Below are 19,988 nucleotides of genomic sequence, written 5' to 3'. Positions count from 1 at the left end.
TTTTCGGTAGACTACTTAGGATGGAGATGAGACATTTCTTCACCCAAAGAGTGGTGAGCCTGTGGAATTCATTACCACAGGAAGTAGCTGATGACAAAACATTGAATGTATTCAAGAGGCTGCTGGATATAGCACTTGAGGTGAATAAGATCCAAGGTTATGGGAAGAAAGCAGGATTAGGCTATTGCATTAGACAATCAGCCATGATTGTGATGAATGGCAGAGTAGGCTGAAAGGATCAAATAGCCTTCTCCTGCTCCTATCTTCTATGTTTCTATGAATCAACACCTCCTCAGAATAAAGTCACTGAAAGGTACATTCAATGCAAGCATTCAAATATTTCCCTCGACGACGACTGAACTGGTCTCAAGATTTCGTACATTTGTGGGTTTCTCCCCCACAGACATTAAAGTTTTAGACTTGGATCAATGCAAGTCTCGGTGCCAAAACTCCACGAAGCAAACTTACCACAACTGGTCATGTCAGCAAGTAACTTCAGCAGCAGAACATGTCCCGTCCACTCTTAGTTTATAAGTGGGATTAAATGTAACATTTTTCTTCACTCGACAATCTGCAGTCAAGACAGGCCTGAAGTGTTGCTGTTTCTCTCTCTCACTCCACAGAAGTTGCCTGTGCCACTGAGTATTTCCAACAGTTCACTTTTCACTTTAGACTGAGCTAAAAATCATCATTTGTTTAGATTTTTTCAAACAGGAGGCAGTGAGTACGTCCTTTGCATGTGCGTGGCCACTTTAGGTTCAGATTAATTTTTCTGCCACTTTTGATTTCATCCATTTCTACCCCCACATCAGAACAGCGTAGGCTATCTCTGAAGGGCGAGTTTTACACACCTGGGCCGGGCTTCTCCCTTGTTCATCGCCACTGCTGCTGCTGCCAGCGAGAATGGAGAAGTTGTCACTCAGTCCAATCTCTACTCACAACAGCGGGACTGGAGAACTCCAGCTGCAACCAAGGTCAGAGAATTCCTGCCCCAGGTCTATTTGATCCTGATGTGGAGATGCCTGCATTCGACAGGGGTGAGCACAGTAAGAAGTCTCACAACACCAGGTTAACATCCAATTATTTGGTATCACGAGCTTTCAGATATAGTCATTCACCTGATGAAAGAGCAGCGCTCTAAAAACTTGTGATACCAAATAAACCTGTTGGACTTTAACCTGATGTTGTGCAACTTCGTATTATTTAACCCTGGACAGTTTTCGCAACTGGCTCCCCTTTCTTCCTTTCTTTCCCACCTCCAAAATGGAGCTGCAGCCCATCAGCGCTTTCACCGGCTGGACTGCCACAGCCTTGCCTGCCTCTCCTGCACCCTTTGAGACCAGAGTGAGTTGGACAAATAAATGCTAGCCGTTCCAGCAAAGCACACCCTGAACAGGAGAGAGAAAGGTTGCCCTGGTCCCTCGGGTGCAACAGCATTGTAAAGTTACCAATTGTCAAGGTTTCCCACCATTGGATGCTTCCCCATGTGGATGTGTTGCTCTGAGGTCTATCGCAGTGCACACACACACACACGTAGGGGAGAATTCTAGAGGAGGTACGCACTAGGCAGTGGTCAACTTGGGCTGGAGAGAAACAGTGCAATAAAGCGAAAGGAATATGGCGACTAACCACGGGAGAAAACTAGCACAGAACAATCTGCTGTACAAGATCACAGAAACACCAGCACTTCTCTCTCTCAATCTTTTGAAGTCATGCTATATCCAGTCATCATAGCTTCTGCAAAGTAAAAAGTGCCAGGCAATGACCATCTTCAATGACAAAATCTAACCATTGCCCCATAACATTCAATAGCGTTACCATTGCTTGATCCCCCACTAACAAACCCGGGGGTGGGGTACCATTGACTAGAAACGGAATTGGCTCATCATATAAATACTGTGGCTACTAGAGTAGGCCAGAGGCTGGGAATCCTGCAGCGAGTAACTCGCCTCCCGACTCGCCAAAGCCTGTCCACCATCTACAAGGTGCAGTTCAGGAGTGTGATGGAATATTCTCTGCTTGACTGGATGGGTGCAGCTCCAACAACACACGAGAAGTTTGACACCATCCAGAACAAAGGAGCCCCATTTGATTGCTACCCTTTCTACAAACATTCACTCCCTTCACCACCAATGAACAGGAGCAGCAGTATGTACCATCTACAAGGTGTACTGTAGCAAGGTTCCTCAGGCAGCACCTTCCAAACCCATAAACACTACTATCTAAAAGGACCAGGGCAGTAGATACCTGGGAACACCAGCACCTGAAAGTTCCCCTCCAAGTCATTCACCTCCTTGACTTGGAAACATATCAGTCTTCCTTCACTGTCACTGGATCAAAGTCCTGGATTTCCCACCCTAACAGCACTGAGGGAGCGCCTCCAGGATTGCAAGAGTTCAAGAAGGCAGTTCACCACCCCTCTTCTCAAAGGCAACGAGGTTGGGCAACAAATGCTGGTCTAGCCAGTGACACCCATATCTCGTAATTTAAAAAAAAACACTGGAGTATCTCAGCCCATGCATCAACATGCTGTTAGTGAGAAAGACACAGGGACCAGCCTCATGGTGAGTCAAATGAAAGCTAATAAAAATTGTTGAAGAGGTGAAGAGGCCAATAATGCAGCCTAGGAAATACATAAGGAGCTGATGAGGTATGCAAGTGGGCACCTTCCAGTGAAGATATCCAACTAATACAGTCAAATGAAACATCTCAACAATCCAAAGATGTGCGGGTTAGGTTGATTGGCTATGCTAAAAATTGCCCCTTAGTGTCTAGGGATGCGTAGGTTAGAGGGATTAGTGAGTATAATATGTAGGGATATGGAGTAGGGCCTGGGTGGGATTGTGGTCAGTGCAGACTCAATGGGCTGAAGGGCCTCTTTCTGCACTGTAGGGATTCTATGATTCTACCTCAGCTATTAGAAGAGAACTTAATGAATAGCACCAGCGAATTCTTAAATTTAAAATACGGCTGGTTCCCGGACAACTCGGATCAAATTTGTTCAATTAGTTAGTTGTTTTATTAAATGCCCAGCTACAGATGGACAAGCCTTCCGCTGAAGTTTGAATAGCTGGATTTCCATGGACTGCGTTGGCTGCTGACCTTGAAGGCTGCAGCCCACAACGGTCTTGTGATTGCCCAAGCTTGAATTCCCTGCGCTGAAGCTGGAACCAAGCCCCAAGTAACCAGCCAATCAAACTGAAGTATTCACACAGACTGCAAACCAGCCAGTAAAATGCACCGATGTTTTCATTTTTAAAGACTTTTATTTTCTAGAAAAAGGTACCAAAAGTGGGATTGACAGAATATTGTCTAAACTGAAAGGTCAAAATGGAGAAGTTTGACGTTCAACAAATATAACATTTATTTGTTTGGGCAGTGAAGCTGTTCAGTAGTGAAGTAATTGTGGACAGAGACCAGTTACACCTTATTTCATTTTGGAATTTTTTAATAGTAAGTATAAAAACAAAGTTTCCTTCTCCTGGATTCTTAATTTGGGTAGGACATCAACGACACCCCTGAATTTGTTTTGTGTTTGGGGGGGGGGGGGGGGGTGGTTGTAGAATCATCATTGGCAATTTTTGGATTTCTGTATGCAGAAAGTGTAGAAATTGATGTTTGATTCACAGGAATACTGATGATAAAGACTGACAGTTGCACCATAATTACTAATGCTAAACCTGGGCTAGTCACTCAATAGAAGCAGGATTCCTTTGCCATTAGGCTTCATTGATCTACACAGTGGAAACAGTCCTAATGACTGCAAGGACTTGTTCAGGCAAGTACAGGCACCCCATTTAAATCTTGGAGGTTAAAGAGATGGTGGGTAGGGGAAGCATGATTTCATCATGATTCTCTGGAATACAAGGGTACTTAGATCTGAGGAATGCGTACACTGCAAAATCCTCTATAGTTGGAATTCTTATCATGCAGGAGGCCACCATTTGGCCCATCATGTCTGCACTAGCTCTCCAAATGAGCATTACATCTTAGTGCTATTTCCTTGTCTTTTTTCCCCATGGCCCCTGCACATTGTTTCCATTCAAGTAATTACCTAATGCCCTCTTGAATGCCTTGATTGAAGCTGTTTCTGCCACACTTCCAGGCAGTGTGTTCCAGGCCCCAACCACTTGTTGTGGAAAAGTCTTTTCCTCGCACTACATTTGTCGTGTACTGACCCCCAGTCCACGGACACAATCAGAAGGGTACTCACTAAGCAAGAAAGGAGCAGTGACACTGCCTGCTGGATTAATGCTTTTATTTGTGTCCAGGTAACATCCAAAGCTGCTTCACGTTTATAATTTCCCTCGAACACGGGTGAGGGAATCAGAGCTTAAAGGGGTCGACCAACTCCGGTTGCAACCTTTGGTCGAGTGCCAGGCTGTGCGAGTAGAATTTTCTTTTTAAAAAGAACAATCATAAAAATTTACAACTAAAAATATTCAGTTAACAGCAGCAAAATAACACGTGCAAATTGAAATATTTCATGGCCTTATAGTTCCAATTCAGATAATATTGACTGAGACAAACTGACTGCACTTGATAATCAAGTACCTATTCAGACAGTCAGGGCACAGATCAATTTGGCATCATGCTTCCCTTTAGTAACACACGCAACCACAGATACAGAATCTCAGCAAGTCCGACACGTTCAAGAAAGGGAGCCATTTCATACTATAGAAACTCATCCGCATTCCACCCAAACGTACTTTCTTGACAACCAGTTATGATTAATGAAAAACAATTCTTGCTTAGGGACGTAGTACTGAATCGCACTTCCTCCACTTCTTCTTAGTCAACCTAAATCGTAGCCCCCTCCCCCAGGCATAATAGCTGTTGGGGATGAAAGGGGTCAAAGGATATGGGGGAGGAAAGGCAGGATCAGCCTGTTGAGTTGGATGATCAGCTGTGATCATAATGAATGGGTGGAGCAGGCTCAAAGGGCCACATGGCCCAACTTCCAGCGCAGGAATAGACATTCACACAAAGACCAGGCACCTTTCCCTCAAAAAGATAACCATTCTAGCCTTAACACCAAGTGGACTTGCCAACTACAGTGTGAAGTACAGCAGAGTATGATTAAGTCAATATATAAATAGGTTCTCTCAAGTAATTTAGACAATGCTCGCCTTCCAATCTGTTCTTTCACTTATTCAGGTCTGAACAAAAGAGAAAAAACAAAGAAATAAACTGTTAACAATTTATCCATCACAGTAGGTAAGCATTCTTGGTCTGTGCTGTTGGTTGATCTTATCCGGGTTAGTAATATGAAGTACACTTCACCTCTCTGTTTCTGCATAATAATCAATCAAAACACCCACTCCCATTCGCAAACCAGTGGTCTCCAGCAAAGATGGCCAAAAGATAAAGACAGTGTCAAATGAGTAACGTATTAGGTAGGCTTTGATATGATGTCCTCCCTTCTCCGCAGCCCTGCCATCACCACCACAGCCTGCTTCCCCGTGGGCGAGAGGCTGAAAGCCACACAGCCAGCAAAGGCAATACAATACCTTCAGAAGACAAAACTGTGCACTCTCCTCTCCAATAAGGCCATCTGTTAGTATCAGATAATAAGTACTTCAGAACCTCAAGAACATTCTTCTGAATAGTTGGCAAGCTTCTTTGGAGAGATGAAAGTTTCCTTCATTTGTCAAATTGACAGAAGTTTTAAAAAGTAGAAGGGGGTAAATATCTTGTTCGTTCCTTTCAACTGGGTGGGGGGAAAAGCTCAAACCTTTTCTGCATCAATACATTGATGACATAGGACGCAGCATTTTTCTTTTGGATCTGACAGCAGTGGGTTTTTAAATCTCTCGTTGGCATTCTAATCTCTTCCCTGGCAAGGAACCGGGGTCTGGGGTGCAGGACGGTCGAATGGTTCTAACTCAATGAGCAAGGCTGCGATATTATGGTTAGCATGGCTTCCATTCTACACAGCAGCCTGAAGCATCGTACAAGACAATAACAATCTCATTTTCTCCATCTTTTCTCTCCATTCCCTGCTTGAATTTCCTCTGTCAGTAATATTGGTTGAAAAGTACAAAGTGTACACATGTGCACGCACACACACACACGCATACATCACCTCCTTTAGAAAACTGTTCAATAAATCTCCAACAACAATCGCCAAGCAAGGAACAAATGGAACTAAAGTAGTGTGTCTGGAAAACAGAAGACAAATCTGCTTCTACTGCCTCAATACCACTGGAAGTACTTCACTACTGATTAAACTGTTGGAAGTACAATCACTCCAATAAAGGGGAAAACACAGCAGCCAATTTGCACACAGCAAGATCCCACCCACAATACCGTAGCACTTCCAGGTAATCCATTTTAATAACTTCAGAAGAGGGGGAAATATAGTGGGTGGGATTTTGTGGCCTCACTCGTTGCAAAACCATAAAATGCCGGCCGTGGTTAATGGACCTTTCCATGGTCCGCCCCTCACCTGCTCCAATTCCCATGGTGTGTGGGACGGTAAAACTCCAGCTACTGTCTCAGGACATCAGGGACAACTCCCCTGCTCTTCCTCACAATATGTTGGGAATAGGGGAGTGTTTTGCACATTAGGGGATTCCACAAAAGGAACAACCATGATATAAATGACCAATTTCTTTCCTTCTGCCAGCAGAAGCAATATTGACTAACAGATTTGGATGCCTTTCTTGTTCTCATGTTGCCTTGTGCTTCAAGCCATATGAACAGAAAATGCTAGAAATACTCAGCAGGTCCAGCAGCACCTATGGGGGAAATAAAAGGACAAAATTTAACGTTTCAGATCTGCAACATTCTTTTCCCCCATTGAAAGGAACGAGCGAGATACTCCGGCCCTCCACCCACATTTTTAAAATGCCCCCATCACTTTGACAACGGAAGAAAACTTCCAACCCTCAAAGCTTCCAACAGAAAGCAGACAGGAAAATCACAGGTACGGCCAACTCTACTGACCAGACAGCCACAGGAAGAGGGAAGTGCTGCCTTTTCCTGCTGAAAAGTCACCAACCTGAAACATCTCCTGCTCTCTCTCCCTCTCTACGGACACTGCCTGACCTGCTGAGCAGTCCCAACAGGTTTCCACTGTTCACAATATCCACGAGGTGGGGGGGTTGGTGTATGTGCGTGTGTGTTTACGTATGTGCGAGATAGATCTATCGGCCGAACTTTGGGACACGTTAGGGCACGTTTTCCTGCTCCCCATCTTAGGGGCACAGGCACTGCAAAGCAAGGGAGGAGCAATCTGCCCCTTCGATATGGTCACTTGGACAGCAAGGAGGACATCCCAACAACAGAAAAAAAACAAAAACTGCTTGAAGCCTTGCCCTTCCAGACTTTGCAATTATTTGGACGGGAATTAAAATAAAAGACACAAAGTAACATGGTAGTACAGGGTACTATTTTACACGGTCCTCACACAACAGTACGCACTCTCCTCGCATCCTGACGCTGCACAGATTTACATTCTCTCCGCTATGTTATGTACAGTACAAAAGCGGTTCAGGTGGTGTGGGTGGGTTTTTTCGACTGCGTTAAAACATGCAACAACAGAAGCAGCCTGGGTGTGTGGATGGTGCAGGTTTTGCCAGTGGGGCGAGCTCTGCCATGTGTGTATTTTTCTGACAGCATAACTTCTCCCTCTAACTTCCCTCTCACTTCGTACTCTCAGCAGTGCTTCTCCCCCAATTTGCCAGCAGATTGAGCAAAGAGCAGGTTCAACGCCGGGCGATGTTCCTCCATGCCGAGGGCGACCAGAGCTCCAGCCAACAGCGTCTTCACCTTGGTAAGCGGGGGCTGGGTTGGCATCATCTGTGGGCAAGGGAAGGGGGTGGGAAGGGAAATCAAAAACAGGTCACCACTGGGATCACAACTTGTTGGAAAATTAATTCATTTGTCAAAGATTTCAAACAGCACCCGCAGAAAGTTAGTGGCATGGAGAAGGCCAGCATTTATTGCCCATTCCCAATTGCCCTTGGACTGAGTGACTTGTTTGGTCATTTCAGAGAGGGGGTGGAGTCTGGAGTCACATGCAGGCCAGACCAGGTAAGAATGGCAGATTTCCTTCCCTAATGAAAGGGCATGAGTGAACTAGGTGGGTTTTTAATGGCAATCGATAATGGTTTCATGGCCATCACTAGGCTAATGACTGAGGTGAATAACCGGTCAATTGTTATGGGAATCTTACCCACAAGACCGGGAAATTCCTCCTGCTGAACTCGGTCTTTTCATTTTCACCCAAGATGGGATTTCTTAACATCGTCACTGGCACTGTTGCAATCAGGCATCAGCCTGTGACAGGCTCAAAGCCTCAAGTCCCAGTCTTTATTCTCACACAACTCTGCTCCCATCTCTCTTCATCTGACACTACCTACCTGTACCTCTTATCCTTTCACCCTCATATGCCGCATTCCCCTGAAAATGCATCTAAATGATTCACTCAACTACTCACGCTAACCAGTTCGACATGTTGTTTAGGTAAAGAATGTTCCTCCTGAATTCCTGGACATATCAGTGGACTAACGCCCCACACACCCATGCAACTGATCAGAAGTAAAGTTGTATAGCTCGATGTGAATGCAGATACCCATAACCACCCTTTGCTCAAGTTATCTAGGTTCTCAAAAGCTGAAGTGCACAGAAATTCCAGGTCTCGGATTCCTCTGCAAGGAACGCCAGCAACCTTTAAGACAAAAAACTCTCAGACTCACCTTATCAACCTTGTGTCGGTAAATAAGGCCATCGGGTCCCAGATAAAATGTGGAATATGCATCATAAGTTCTGCAGGGTTGGGAGTAAAGAAAAATTATTATGCATCAAAATGTAGAATTTTTATAACAATGCTAATTGTTCAGATTTAATACTGATTTGAACTAACATTTCATATCCATAGAACCTTAGCACAGCAAAAGGCCCTTTGGTCCATCGTGCTTACACTAGCCACCGAGCACCTATCTATTCTGATCCCATTTTTCAGCACATGATCCATAGTTTTGTATGCTGTAATGTTTCAAGTGCTCAATTAAATGCTTCTTAAACGTTGTGAGGGTTCCCGCATCTATCACCCTTCCAGGCAGTGAGTTCCAGATTCCCACCACCCTCTGGGTGAAAACATTTTTCCTCAAATCCCCTCGAAATCTCCTGCCTCTTTACCTTAAATCTAAGACCTCTGGTAATTGACCCTTCAACTACAGGGATAAGTTTCTTCCTATTTACCCTATGTCCCTCATTTTGTACACCTCAATCAGGTCCCCCTCTCAGTCTTCTCTGTTCTAAGAAGAACACTCTAGCCTCTCTTCATAGCTGAAACTCTCCAGCCCAGGCAACATCCTGGTGAATCTCCTCTGCACCCTTCCTACAGTGTGGCGACCAGAATGGCACACAGTGCTCTAGCTGTGGCCTAACCAGTGTTTTATACAGCTCCATCATAACCTCACTGCTCTCATATTCTATGTCTTGGCTAATAAAGGCAAATATCCCATATGCCTTTTTAACCATCTTATCTACCTGTCTTGCTGTCTTCAGGGTCCTGTGGACATCCACCCCAAGGTCCCTCTGACCCTAGTGTCCTACCTTCCATTATATATTCACTTGCCTTGTTAGTCCTCCCAGAATGCATCATTTCAGACCTTTCAGGGTTAAATTCCATTTGCCACTGCTCTGCCTATCTGACCAGTTCCCTCTGTATCGCCCTGAAATATAAGACGCTCGTTATGTTACACACCACCAATGTGAACTTACTGATCATATCCACCCTGATACTGTCTAGACCATTTACGTACACTACAAATAACAAGGGATCAAGCATCAATCCCTCCAGTACAGATATGCAGTCACAAAAACAACCTTCGGCCCACACTCTGTCTCCTGCCACTAAGCCAATTTTGGATCCAATTTGCAAAATTGTCCCATATCCCATGAGCCGTTACCTCTTTTGTTAATCTCCCAAAAGTTTGACTGAAATCCATTTCAGGATTTTATTTTGCCCACCTTTTAATTATTTAAGTTTCAATTCCAGTCTGCTGAGTGAGGCAATTAAACAGTTAAAACAACCCGAGAATAACGCGCAGCCCAGTGCGCTTCCTGATAAGATGATGAGCTTAAAAGGATACTGAAGTTTAAACAACTATGTGTTCCATGAAGGCATCTTGCCTTGCTTTTCTTTTTGCAATTCATGTCAGGGATGTGGACGCTGCTGGTGGGCCAGCATTTGTTGACCACCCCCAATTGCCCCTTGAGCGAGTTTCTTGCTCAATCATTTCAGAGAAGCAGTGAAGAGTCAACCACATTGTTGTGGAACTGGAGTCACACGTAGGCCAGACCAGGTAAGAATAGCAGATTTCCTTCCCTGAAGGACATTAGTGAACCAGGTGGATTCTTCTGACAGTTTCAGTCATCAGTAGACTTTAACAAAATTCAAATTTCACCACCTGTGATGGTGGGATTTGAACCCGAGTCCCCAGTGCATTATCCTGGGTCTCTGGGTTACTAGCCAATGACAATACCATTATGCATCTGCCACTGGGTGACATTTAACTGTTCAAAAAAAAAGAATTCTGGATGACCAAAACTCAAATCACATAAGATGATCCAGCTCAGAAACAGATCATTGGATCCAATGTGTCAATGCACTACATGAGCTTCCTCTCACACCACACCATCTAAATCTATCAACAAGCCCCTCCCCCTCTTCGCTCCCTTGTCAAGCTTCCTCACACGCATCTATGTTGATCATCTCAACTACTTGTCCAGATGATCACACCTCGCTCTGGATTAAAGAAGGAGTTTATCCCGGATTCTCTATTGGGTTCTTCAGTGGCTGCTGATATTTACAGACCCTAGTTTTGGTCTCCCTCACAAAAGCAACATATTTGATACTTAAAATCATAGAATCACTACAGTGCAGAAGAAAGCCATTTGGCCCATCGAGCCTGCATCAACAACAATCCCACCCAGGTCCTACCCCCAGGTCCCCACGATTTACCCTAGCTAATCCCCCGACACTAAGGGGGAGCTTAGCATGGCAAATCTTTGGAGGAGCACCCAGAGGAAACCCAGACATGGGGGCAGTCCACACAGACAGAGACCCAAGGCCTAATTTAACCCAGGTCCCTGGCGTGTGAGGTTGCAGTGCTAACGATTGTGCCGTCCCAACTTCTACCTAACTGAAATCTTTCATGATTTTTAAAGACGACTGACAGGTCACCACTGCTCAGCCTCTGCTTGCCAGCTGGTCTGTACTTTAATCCCACTCTGGCATATATATCCCTGGCGTCAGTTCTTAAACCAGCATCAAATGTTTGGGTGACAAGATTAAACATTTTTTGCACCACACACCACACCCCCCCAACCCCACCCCACCCCACCCCCCCCACCTTCCCCCTGAATGCTGGAGCCAAGGGACATGCTTTGGGAAACCAGGTCTCTTTCCCCCGCCCCTCCCACCTGTGATTGAGACAAAAGCAGTCCGTATTCTCACCTATAGAGTTCCGTCTTATCCTTCTTGTAAAATTTCAACATTAGCACATGGAGCGGGAGGCCTGTAACCCGCCAGCGCACTTGGATTGTCCAGTCTTCAGGATGCTGCGTCATTTTCATAACCTCCATGTGAATGTCGGCACAGTAATTCCACGCAATAAAGCGCAGCAGTGTCAAGATTGCCTGGTAGGTGGTACGGCCCCTGGAGAGGGGAAAGGCAAAGCACAGTCAACGTAAGCGCTGAAAAGAGCAGGGAGTAAAAACAGTCCCTTGAGTCTGTTCAGCCGTTCAATAAGATCATGGTTAATCTTTACCCTCAACTCTACTTTCACACCTATGTCCATAACCCTTCATTCCCTCGGTACCTAGTATACACTGTCTTAAATATACTCAACTGACCATTAACTGGTCTCTGGGCTACAGGGTGCCCAAGACACTCAAACTTCCCATCTTCATCATAAATGGCCCTCCTCTTATCCTGCAACTCTCTAATCCTTAATCCTAGACTCTCCCACACCAGGAAAGGTAGAGTAAAAGGTGGGGTGGCAATCACCAACATTCTCCTTGCGTGAAAAGGAATCAATGCCAAACTCAGTTCCAATCAGCCATTGGGCACAGTTAAATTTTATGGATCACTACCAATTATGAAGGAGAGCTTTTTGACGTTAGGAATACAGTCAGTAATCCACAAGTGCCATGCAGTTCCAGGTAAAGCAGTGGCCAACGGTGGGGAAATTACAGATTTCTCTAAAGTTGAAGGACTGGGGTAGTGTGGGTTCAGTGTTTGTGTGTGTGTTCAGTGTGCGTGTTGGGATGAAGAGATGGCCTGGAATGGCCTTCCTCATCAAGATTTTTTTAAAAAATTCTTTTCACAGGACTTGGGTGTCACTGGTGAGGTCAGTATTTTTATTGCCCATTCCTATTGCCCCTTGAGAAGGTGATGGGGAGCTCCCTCTTGAATAGCCACTGTCCATGCAGTGTAGGTACACCCACAGTGCTGTTACGGAATTCCAGGATTTTGATTCGGTGACAGTGGAAGAACAGCCGATACATTTCCAAGTCGGGATGGCACATGGCTTAGAGGGGAACTCATTGGTGGTGATTGCAGGTATCTGTCACCCTTGTCCTCCTGGCCAGCCGCCCACCCTTCAGAAACTGGAGTCTATTCAGAGCTTCAGCCTGCGTTCCACAAATCTCACCCCTCCTTAGCTCTGTAATTTGCTCTGGTCCTACAACCTTCCCATGTTCAAAGCGCTGTAATGTCTAAAACGCTTTAGAGTGAGGAAACTGGAAAGATTACAAAAATCAGTAAATAAACCCTATCTCCCAGCTGTCCTGGTCAACTGGTTTTGGGAGCCAATGTTAACAGCCAGTGGGTGGTATGCTCCCTTCCTGGTGTAGGGGGGTTAATTTGGTTACTCAACACACATATCCATAGATTTAGGAATACCAACACAATACTGACTAGGGTGAATGAGCTTGGACTACGGGAATGTCGGCAAGAGCTGCAGCTATAGAAGACAGCTTTATATGAATAATGAGTATTTTTCATTTAAAACATATCTTGAATTTATGAAATGAATGAACTCCGTTTTAGGATTTCTGTGAAACTTTAGTCAATGACAGAATACAGCAGGCCCTGGTGGAAGTGATATTGAGAAACAATAGTTCCACTAATAGCAGTGATGTTATCAGCGGTTTTCAGGACAAGATGGCTGCCAATGGCAACTTGAAGAAGAGAGTTATGCAGCTCCGAGCTGTACTGCAGATGGTAGACAGAGATAAGGGATTTCTCAGGGTTGAAGGACAGTCACGTGGGTTCAATTCAGTGGGATTCATCCTCCCATTTCATGTCCAGCATCTCATGTTGCTAGGCAACAACAGGGGGTTTTATCCATAATTAATAACAAATGAAATCCCATTAGATCATGAAAGGCGGGCAATATAATTTGGTAAATGTATGCCTTCAAGGGGACGTTGTTCTTCAAAGTGACATTGGGTTGCCGCATTCTATACCTTGAGTGCTAGGCTTCCTTACATCATTCTCCCATTCGATCATTCGGTTAAATAAAGTCATAAAGTTATGTCTTAAATCAATACACTGCATTCCATGAGTCTCTGTATTGGCTCTGTTTTGCTAAACTTGAGTTGAGGGGAAAACCCCCATTTACACCTCCCAAATCAGGAGCGTGTGGAGTTAAGTTCCAGTGGAGCACAAAAATTTAGACTGCAGTACCGTGGGAGCGCCACACTGTCAGAGCTACTGTCTTTCGGATGAGTTGTTGCATCAAGGGCCCTTCTGCCCTCCTGAGTGGAGATGAAAATATCCCATGGCACTATCTTGAAAGTAGTAAAAAGTCTGACAACACCAGGTTTAAGTCCAACTGATTTATTTGATAGTAAACTCACTAGCTTTTGAGGTCACCCCCTTCATCAGGTAAATGGAGTGTTCTGGCCTCAGGCAGAGCATATAAAGCACAGACAGTTTACAGATTATGGGTTAACTGTGATCAGTGCTCCTTCCACTCACATTGTCAGCCACTTTAAGACTTGAACAGCAGGTTAGGTGTAAAGATTCGCATTCTAATCAGTAATCTGTAAACTGTCTGTGCTTTATATGCTCTGTCTGAGGCCAGAACTCTCCATTCACCTGACGAAGGGGGGTAAACCTCGAAAGCTAGTGGGTTTACTATCAAATAAATCTGCTGGACTTAAACCTGGTGTTGTCAGACTTTTTACTGTATTTACCCCAGTCCAACGCCAGCATATCCACATCATGACTATTTTGAAATACATCATTGGCTGCAAAGCACACTGGGATACTCTGAGGTTGTGAAAGGCAAGATCTAAACGCAAGGCATTAAACACAACAGCTGCACGTTCCTACCAACAGTGATAGGCATCGCTCTCAGTCCTGCAGGAACTCTAATGGTTACAGCAATGCTGAGGTATGGCAACAGCTAGGTCAAATTCAATAGCAACTAGAGGTCATCACTCGTGTCAATGTCACTTCCAAAGTCACAGAACTATCAGTGCAACGGGAAATACAAACTCTTCCATGAACCAGTATAATTGGTCAGCGTAATCATTTAAATTTTCATTCACTGAGTGTTAACCAGAGACAGTTCTATCAATACTGCTGAAAACAAATTAATCAGTAAGGATAAATATTTTTACTGAGGCTATCCAGTCCTCCCAATGAGAAACTGGATTGTAAAAAGTCACTGAAAAACTATACTGAACAATTTACCTGTTTGATTTGTGTACAATTAGTCAATTTTGTTTGTAAATCAGATTTTTGAAAAAAAACACATGCCCAATAGTGCCCTTCCACCTAAAAACACAAGCTGAATGTGGGGAACCTTCTTGTTCCGGCGAGGCAACCAGAACCGACCCTCTCCCCACTAAACTGCTGGTTTCCAAGCCCCTTTCCTGGCTTACCCGTTAGCTGACTTTGTTAACATTTATCTCTCCTCTGTTTCTGCCCCCTTTAAAAATTCGTGTCCCCTCTATTCTTTCAGCCTACTGCCCCACATCCTTTATTCCTGGCTCTCTCCAAAGCCCTTGAATTCCTCAAATCTGTGCCCAACTTTCCCGGATCTCCAATCGGGGTTCTGTTTCTGCCACAGTACTGAAACGGTTGTAATCAAAATCAGAAGTAACATCTTGTGTGACTGTGGCAAAAGTAAATGTCCCTCCTTTCTCCCCCTGGCCCACCACCATCCTTCTCAACCTGTCTGACAAAGCCACTTGTCGTTCAGCTTGGTGGGACTGCTCTTGCCTGGTTCTAATCTTGTCTATCTAATCATACCCGTGACCTCTCAACAACATCCAAAAGCACAGCATTAGTTTGCACGTGTATGCTGATAGCACCCAGCACCGAGTCCCACCTCCCCCTCACCCCATCCAAAGTAGAATTCATGTGCAAATATAACTCAAGGAAGCAGCCACCTCAAAAAAAAATAGCTGCAACCTCAAGGCAATCTACGTACACGCTGAGCACAGACACAAAAGATACAGGAGGCCTGGGAGTCAAAGAACAAAGAAAAAGTACAGCACAGGAACAGGCCCTTCAGCCCTCCAAGCCTGCGCCGATGACGATGCCTGCCTAAACTAAAACCGTATGTACTTAAGGAGCCCATATCCTTCCATTCCCATCCTGTTCATGTATTCAACCAGTTACTCCTTAAATGCTGCCATTGTACCGGCTCCCACCACCTCCCCAGGCAGCACCATCCTCTGCTTGCCTCGCACATCTCCTCTAAACTTTACCCCACGCACCTCAAACCTATGTCCCCTAATATTTGACTTTTCTACCCTAGAAAGGGTATCTGACTATCCACTCTGTCCATGCCATTCAATCTTGTAAACCTCTACCAGGTCACCTACCTCTCCGTGAACCATATTAACCTATGGCTCTATGGGACAGCTGCATGCAACACCCTCCATGTCAAATCCCCGATGGTAAAGGGGGTGGGAGGAGGGCTTGTACGCAAAGAACCCCACTGTACATTTTCTTTTAAACGTGGCACTGTTTTATTTATATCACGACATTGCAATCATCATTGCTCCTTTGAGCTTTTTTTTTGCTGCACACAGAGGGATCGCCATTTCTAAGCTCTATATATTTAATTAAACAATACCCTTCACCCCTATATTTTAACAATATAATTAACGTGGAACTAACGCTTGGAGGGGTTGGGGGGGGGGTGGCGGGGAGAGATTGGGGGTAGGCTGGTAAAGCAGCCACTGGGGTGGTGGCGTTAAAAACAAAATCCTCAGCTGACCATTGTTCCTCCCTTCGAAAGCTGTTGGCAAGTACAAAACTCATTCAAGAGTTGACTGCAGTGCTGTGGGTGTACCTACACCACAGCAGTTCGAGAAGTCAGCACCACCTTCTCAAGGGGCAATTTGGGACGGGCAACAAAATTGCTGGTCTGGCCAGTGCCACCCACATCCCATGAAAGAATAAAAATAAAAACGCTTGCACGCAAACAGCTAAAACAGAATAGGATTTGCAGGTTCATTGGCCTTTTCCCATTCTTGATAACACCATTATTATACGTCTTTCAACATTCGGACATAAAAAAGGAAGTACACACCGTGTCCTTATCCGTGGAAACTGGCTGATGAACTCTACATTCTGAGAGTACATTCCATAATCGTGCGACTTCAAGAAGAAATTCGGCAACTGGAAACATTCAAGAATATTGGTTATGAATTAGACAAGATGGCGCAGCAACAATAAGATGGAGTTTTATTTTAGTATGCATGTTAGCAGCAATCAGGTGGAGAGACTATAGAAAGCTGCTGAACAGTCTTCTCCTCACGGCCACAGCCTGTAACTGCACTGTGACAGTCCACATGGCAAAATGTTCATGTCACAATTTACTACCATATGTAACTAAACAGAACAGGAAACACCAGAATAAAAGCAAGATGCTGGAAATCTGAAATAGGAACTGAAATTGCTGGAAAAACTCAGCAGGTCTGGCAGCATCTGTGGAGACAGAAACAATGTTATACTAGGACAAAATTGGGTTTTTGGCTTCCTTTTTGTGTCTAAGATTCAAAGGATCATCCACCACCATTTCCAGCACAATGCACCATGAAACACATCTTCCCTTCATCCTCTTCCACGGTACCCACTCTTGCAAGTATAATGAAAAAAAAAGAACAGTATAGAATATCCCTACAGTGCAGAAGGAGGCCATTCAGCCCATCAAGGCTGCACAACAACAATCCCACCTACCCCCAGCTACTTACCCTGTCAGTCTCCCATGGCCAATCCACCTAACCAATACATCTTTAGAGTGGAAGAAAACTGGAGAAAATCCACACAGACACAGGGAAATCATAGAAATCATAGAAACCCTACAGTACAGAGAGAGGCCATTCCACCCATCAAGTCTGCACTGACCACAATCCCACCCAGGCCCAACCCCCATATCCCCAAATTTTTACCCACTAATCCCTCTAACCTACACATCTCAGAACACTAAGAGGCAATTTAAGCTTGGCCAATCAACCTAACCCACACATCCAGAGGAAATCCACACAGACACAAGGAGAATGTGCAAACTCCACACAGACAGTGACCCAAGCCAGGAATTGAACCCGGGTCTCTGGAGCTGTGAAGCAGTAGTGCTAACCACTGTGCCACCGTGCCGTGGGAGAACATGCAAACTCCACACAGAGTCACCCAAGGCCAGAATTGAACCCTAGACAGCAGTATTACCCACTTTGCCTGATCTTTTACTTCCTCCTCCCTCACTGTTCAAGGCCCCAAATACTCCTTTCAGGCTAAGCAGCATTTCACTTACACCTCCTCCAAGCTGGTCTACTGCACTTGTTGCTCCCAGTATGATTGCCCCTACCTTGGGGAGGTTAACTGCAGGCTGGGTGACTGCTTTGTGGAACATCTTCACTCAGTCTGCAAGTGTGGTCCCAACCTTCTGGTTTCAACTCACCATGCAGCAGGCCAAGGGCAGATGCAACAGTGAAGCCCAATGCAAACTGGAGGAACAACACCTCGTCTTCAGATTAGGTACTTGGCTTCTGGGCTCAACATTGAGTTTAACAACTTTAGATTGTGACATTTCTCCTCTGTCCTGACCTTTGTTCTTAAAATCCAAAAATCTCTTGTCCCAACACAACCAATGGCAGAAAAAAACTTAGCCTTAAACTTTGCTTTCACTGAGTACTGACCTTGCCACTATCACTACCACTCCTCTATCCATCACACAGCCATTAACATTTCCTCCGTCACGTGCCCTTCACACCCTCGCTGCATTCTAACCTTCTGCTTTGTTCTTCCTGCTCTCTGCAGCATATTTTTCCCATCGCTTTAGCTCTGAAGAGTTATACAGACCTGGATGCTGCCAGACCTGCAGAGTTGTTCCCACATTTTCAGTTGCTGTAACAGGAAACAAATTGATGCAGACAGCAAGTGGGCGCCCATCGATTGTGAAAATTAATTAGATTGGGAAAGGACACCTCAAAGACAGTTTTGGCCTCGGCACCAAGGGAAGAGAATGAAGAGGTCACATCAATTCCCAGTTGGTAAAGTTAATGCTGACTGTGGTTTTGAAACCTGGAGAAAAGACAGCCCAGAAGAACGTGACAACAATTTACAATTACATAGCCACTCCTAACAAAATAAAACATCCCAGACATTAAACAAAATTTCACACTGAGTCACGTAAGGCGATATTAGAACAGCTGACCAAAGCTCAGTGAAAGAAGCAGCATTTTGAGAGAGACACATGATCACCAGGTAAGTGTCTTTGGGACAAAACAAAGGCTGTCTCACCTGAATCCTGCCAAGCTTGGACAGCTTGGTTATTGTGCTGTATGGCAAGCATATCATCATGGGGTGGCATGGTGGCACAGTGGTTAGCACTGCTGCCTCTCAGCGCCAGGGATCCAGGTTCAATTCTGACCTCAGGTCACTGTGTGTGGAGTTTGCACGTTCTCACCATGTCTGCATGGGTTTCCTCCGGGTGCTCTTGTTTCCTCCCATAGTCCAAAGATGTGCAAGTTAGGTTGATTGGCCATGCTAAATTACCCCTTAGCGTCAGGGGGATTAACAGGATAAATCTGTGAGGTTATGGGAATAGGGCCCGAGTGGGATTGTGGTTGGTACAGGCGCAATAGGCTGAATGGCCTCCTTCTGTACTGTAGGAATTCTATAGAAGATTAGCTGGGTAAAAGAAGTAAAGAGTAGGGTTAAATGGGTCATTTTTCAGTTGGCAAGCTGTAACCACTGGAGAGCCACAAAGGATCAGTGCTAGGCCTCAAATATTTAAAATCTATGTTGATAACTTGGATGAAGGGACTTGAATGTGCTAGCTAAATTTGCTGAGGGCACAATGCTAGGATAGTAAACTGAGAGGGAAATAAAGAGGCTACAAACAGATATAGTTAGGTTAAATGAGTGGCCAAAAACTGGCAGCTGTAGATATCATGTGAGAAAATGGGAACATGTTCACTTTGGCAGAAAGGGTAGAAAAGCTGCATATTGTTTAATTGAGAAAGTGTTGCAAAACTCTCAGGGTACAGACGGATCAGGACATCCTCATACATGAACCTGGAAAAGTTGCAGGTTTAGCAAATGATTAGGAAGGCAAATGGAAAATTGTATATTCCAATCTCCTTGCAAATTTTTGTTTTTATTCATGGGACGTGGGTGTCGCTGACTGGGTGAACATTTATTGCTTATCCCTGAGGGCATAGAGTCCTACAGTCCAGAAGGAGGCCATTTGACCCATCAAGTCTGCACCGACTACAATCCTACCCTGGCCCTATTCCCATAACCCCATGTATTGACCCTAGCTAGTCCCCTTGACACTAAGGGGCAATTTATCATGGCCAATCCACCTAACCTGCACACCTTTTGACCGTGGGAGGAAATTGGAGCACCTGGAGGAAACCCATGCAGACATGGGGAGAATGCACAAACTCCACACAGACAGCGATTCAACCCAGTCTCCAGCTGAGAGGGAGCAGTGCTAACCACT

At 44.9% G+C, this 19,988-nt stretch overlaps 1 protein-coding gene across 2 annotated transcripts in view; it reads right to left on the bottom strand.

Annotated features, from left to right (window-relative positions):
- Nucleotides 1-4,243: 4,243 nt before the first annotated feature.
- The window catches only part of c9h6orf136 (chromosome 9 C6orf136 homolog), a 29,518-nt gene continuing 13,773 nt past the window's right edge, over nt 4,244-19,988 (bottom strand). For both annotated transcript variants that reach the window (XM_080196353.1, XM_080196354.1), the window contains exons 4-7: nt 16,572-16,660; nt 11,471-11,671; nt 8,703-8,772; nt 4,244-7,803 (exon numbers count right to left, since the gene is read on the bottom strand). In XM_080196353.1, coding sequence (XP_080052479.1) covers nt 7,660-7,803; nt 8,703-8,772; nt 11,471-11,671; nt 16,572-16,660 — 504 coding nt within the window. In that variant the 3' untranslated portion in view covers nt 4,244-7,659. The remainder of the gene's footprint in view (nt 7,804-8,702; nt 8,773-11,470; nt 11,672-16,571; nt 16,661-19,988) is intronic.

Source organism: Carcharhinus amblyrhynchos, chromosome 9 (assembly GCF_965287045.1).
Source record: "Carcharhinus amblyrhynchos chromosome 9, sCarAmb.v2.hapA, whole genome shotgun sequence".
In the NCBI taxonomy this organism is placed as follows: Eukaryota; Metazoa; Chordata; class Chondrichthyes; order Carcharhiniformes; family Carcharhinidae; genus Carcharhinus; species Carcharhinus amblyrhynchos.
The sequence above is the reverse complement of the archived record's forward strand: the minus strand, read 5'-3'. Positions and strand labels throughout refer to the sequence as shown.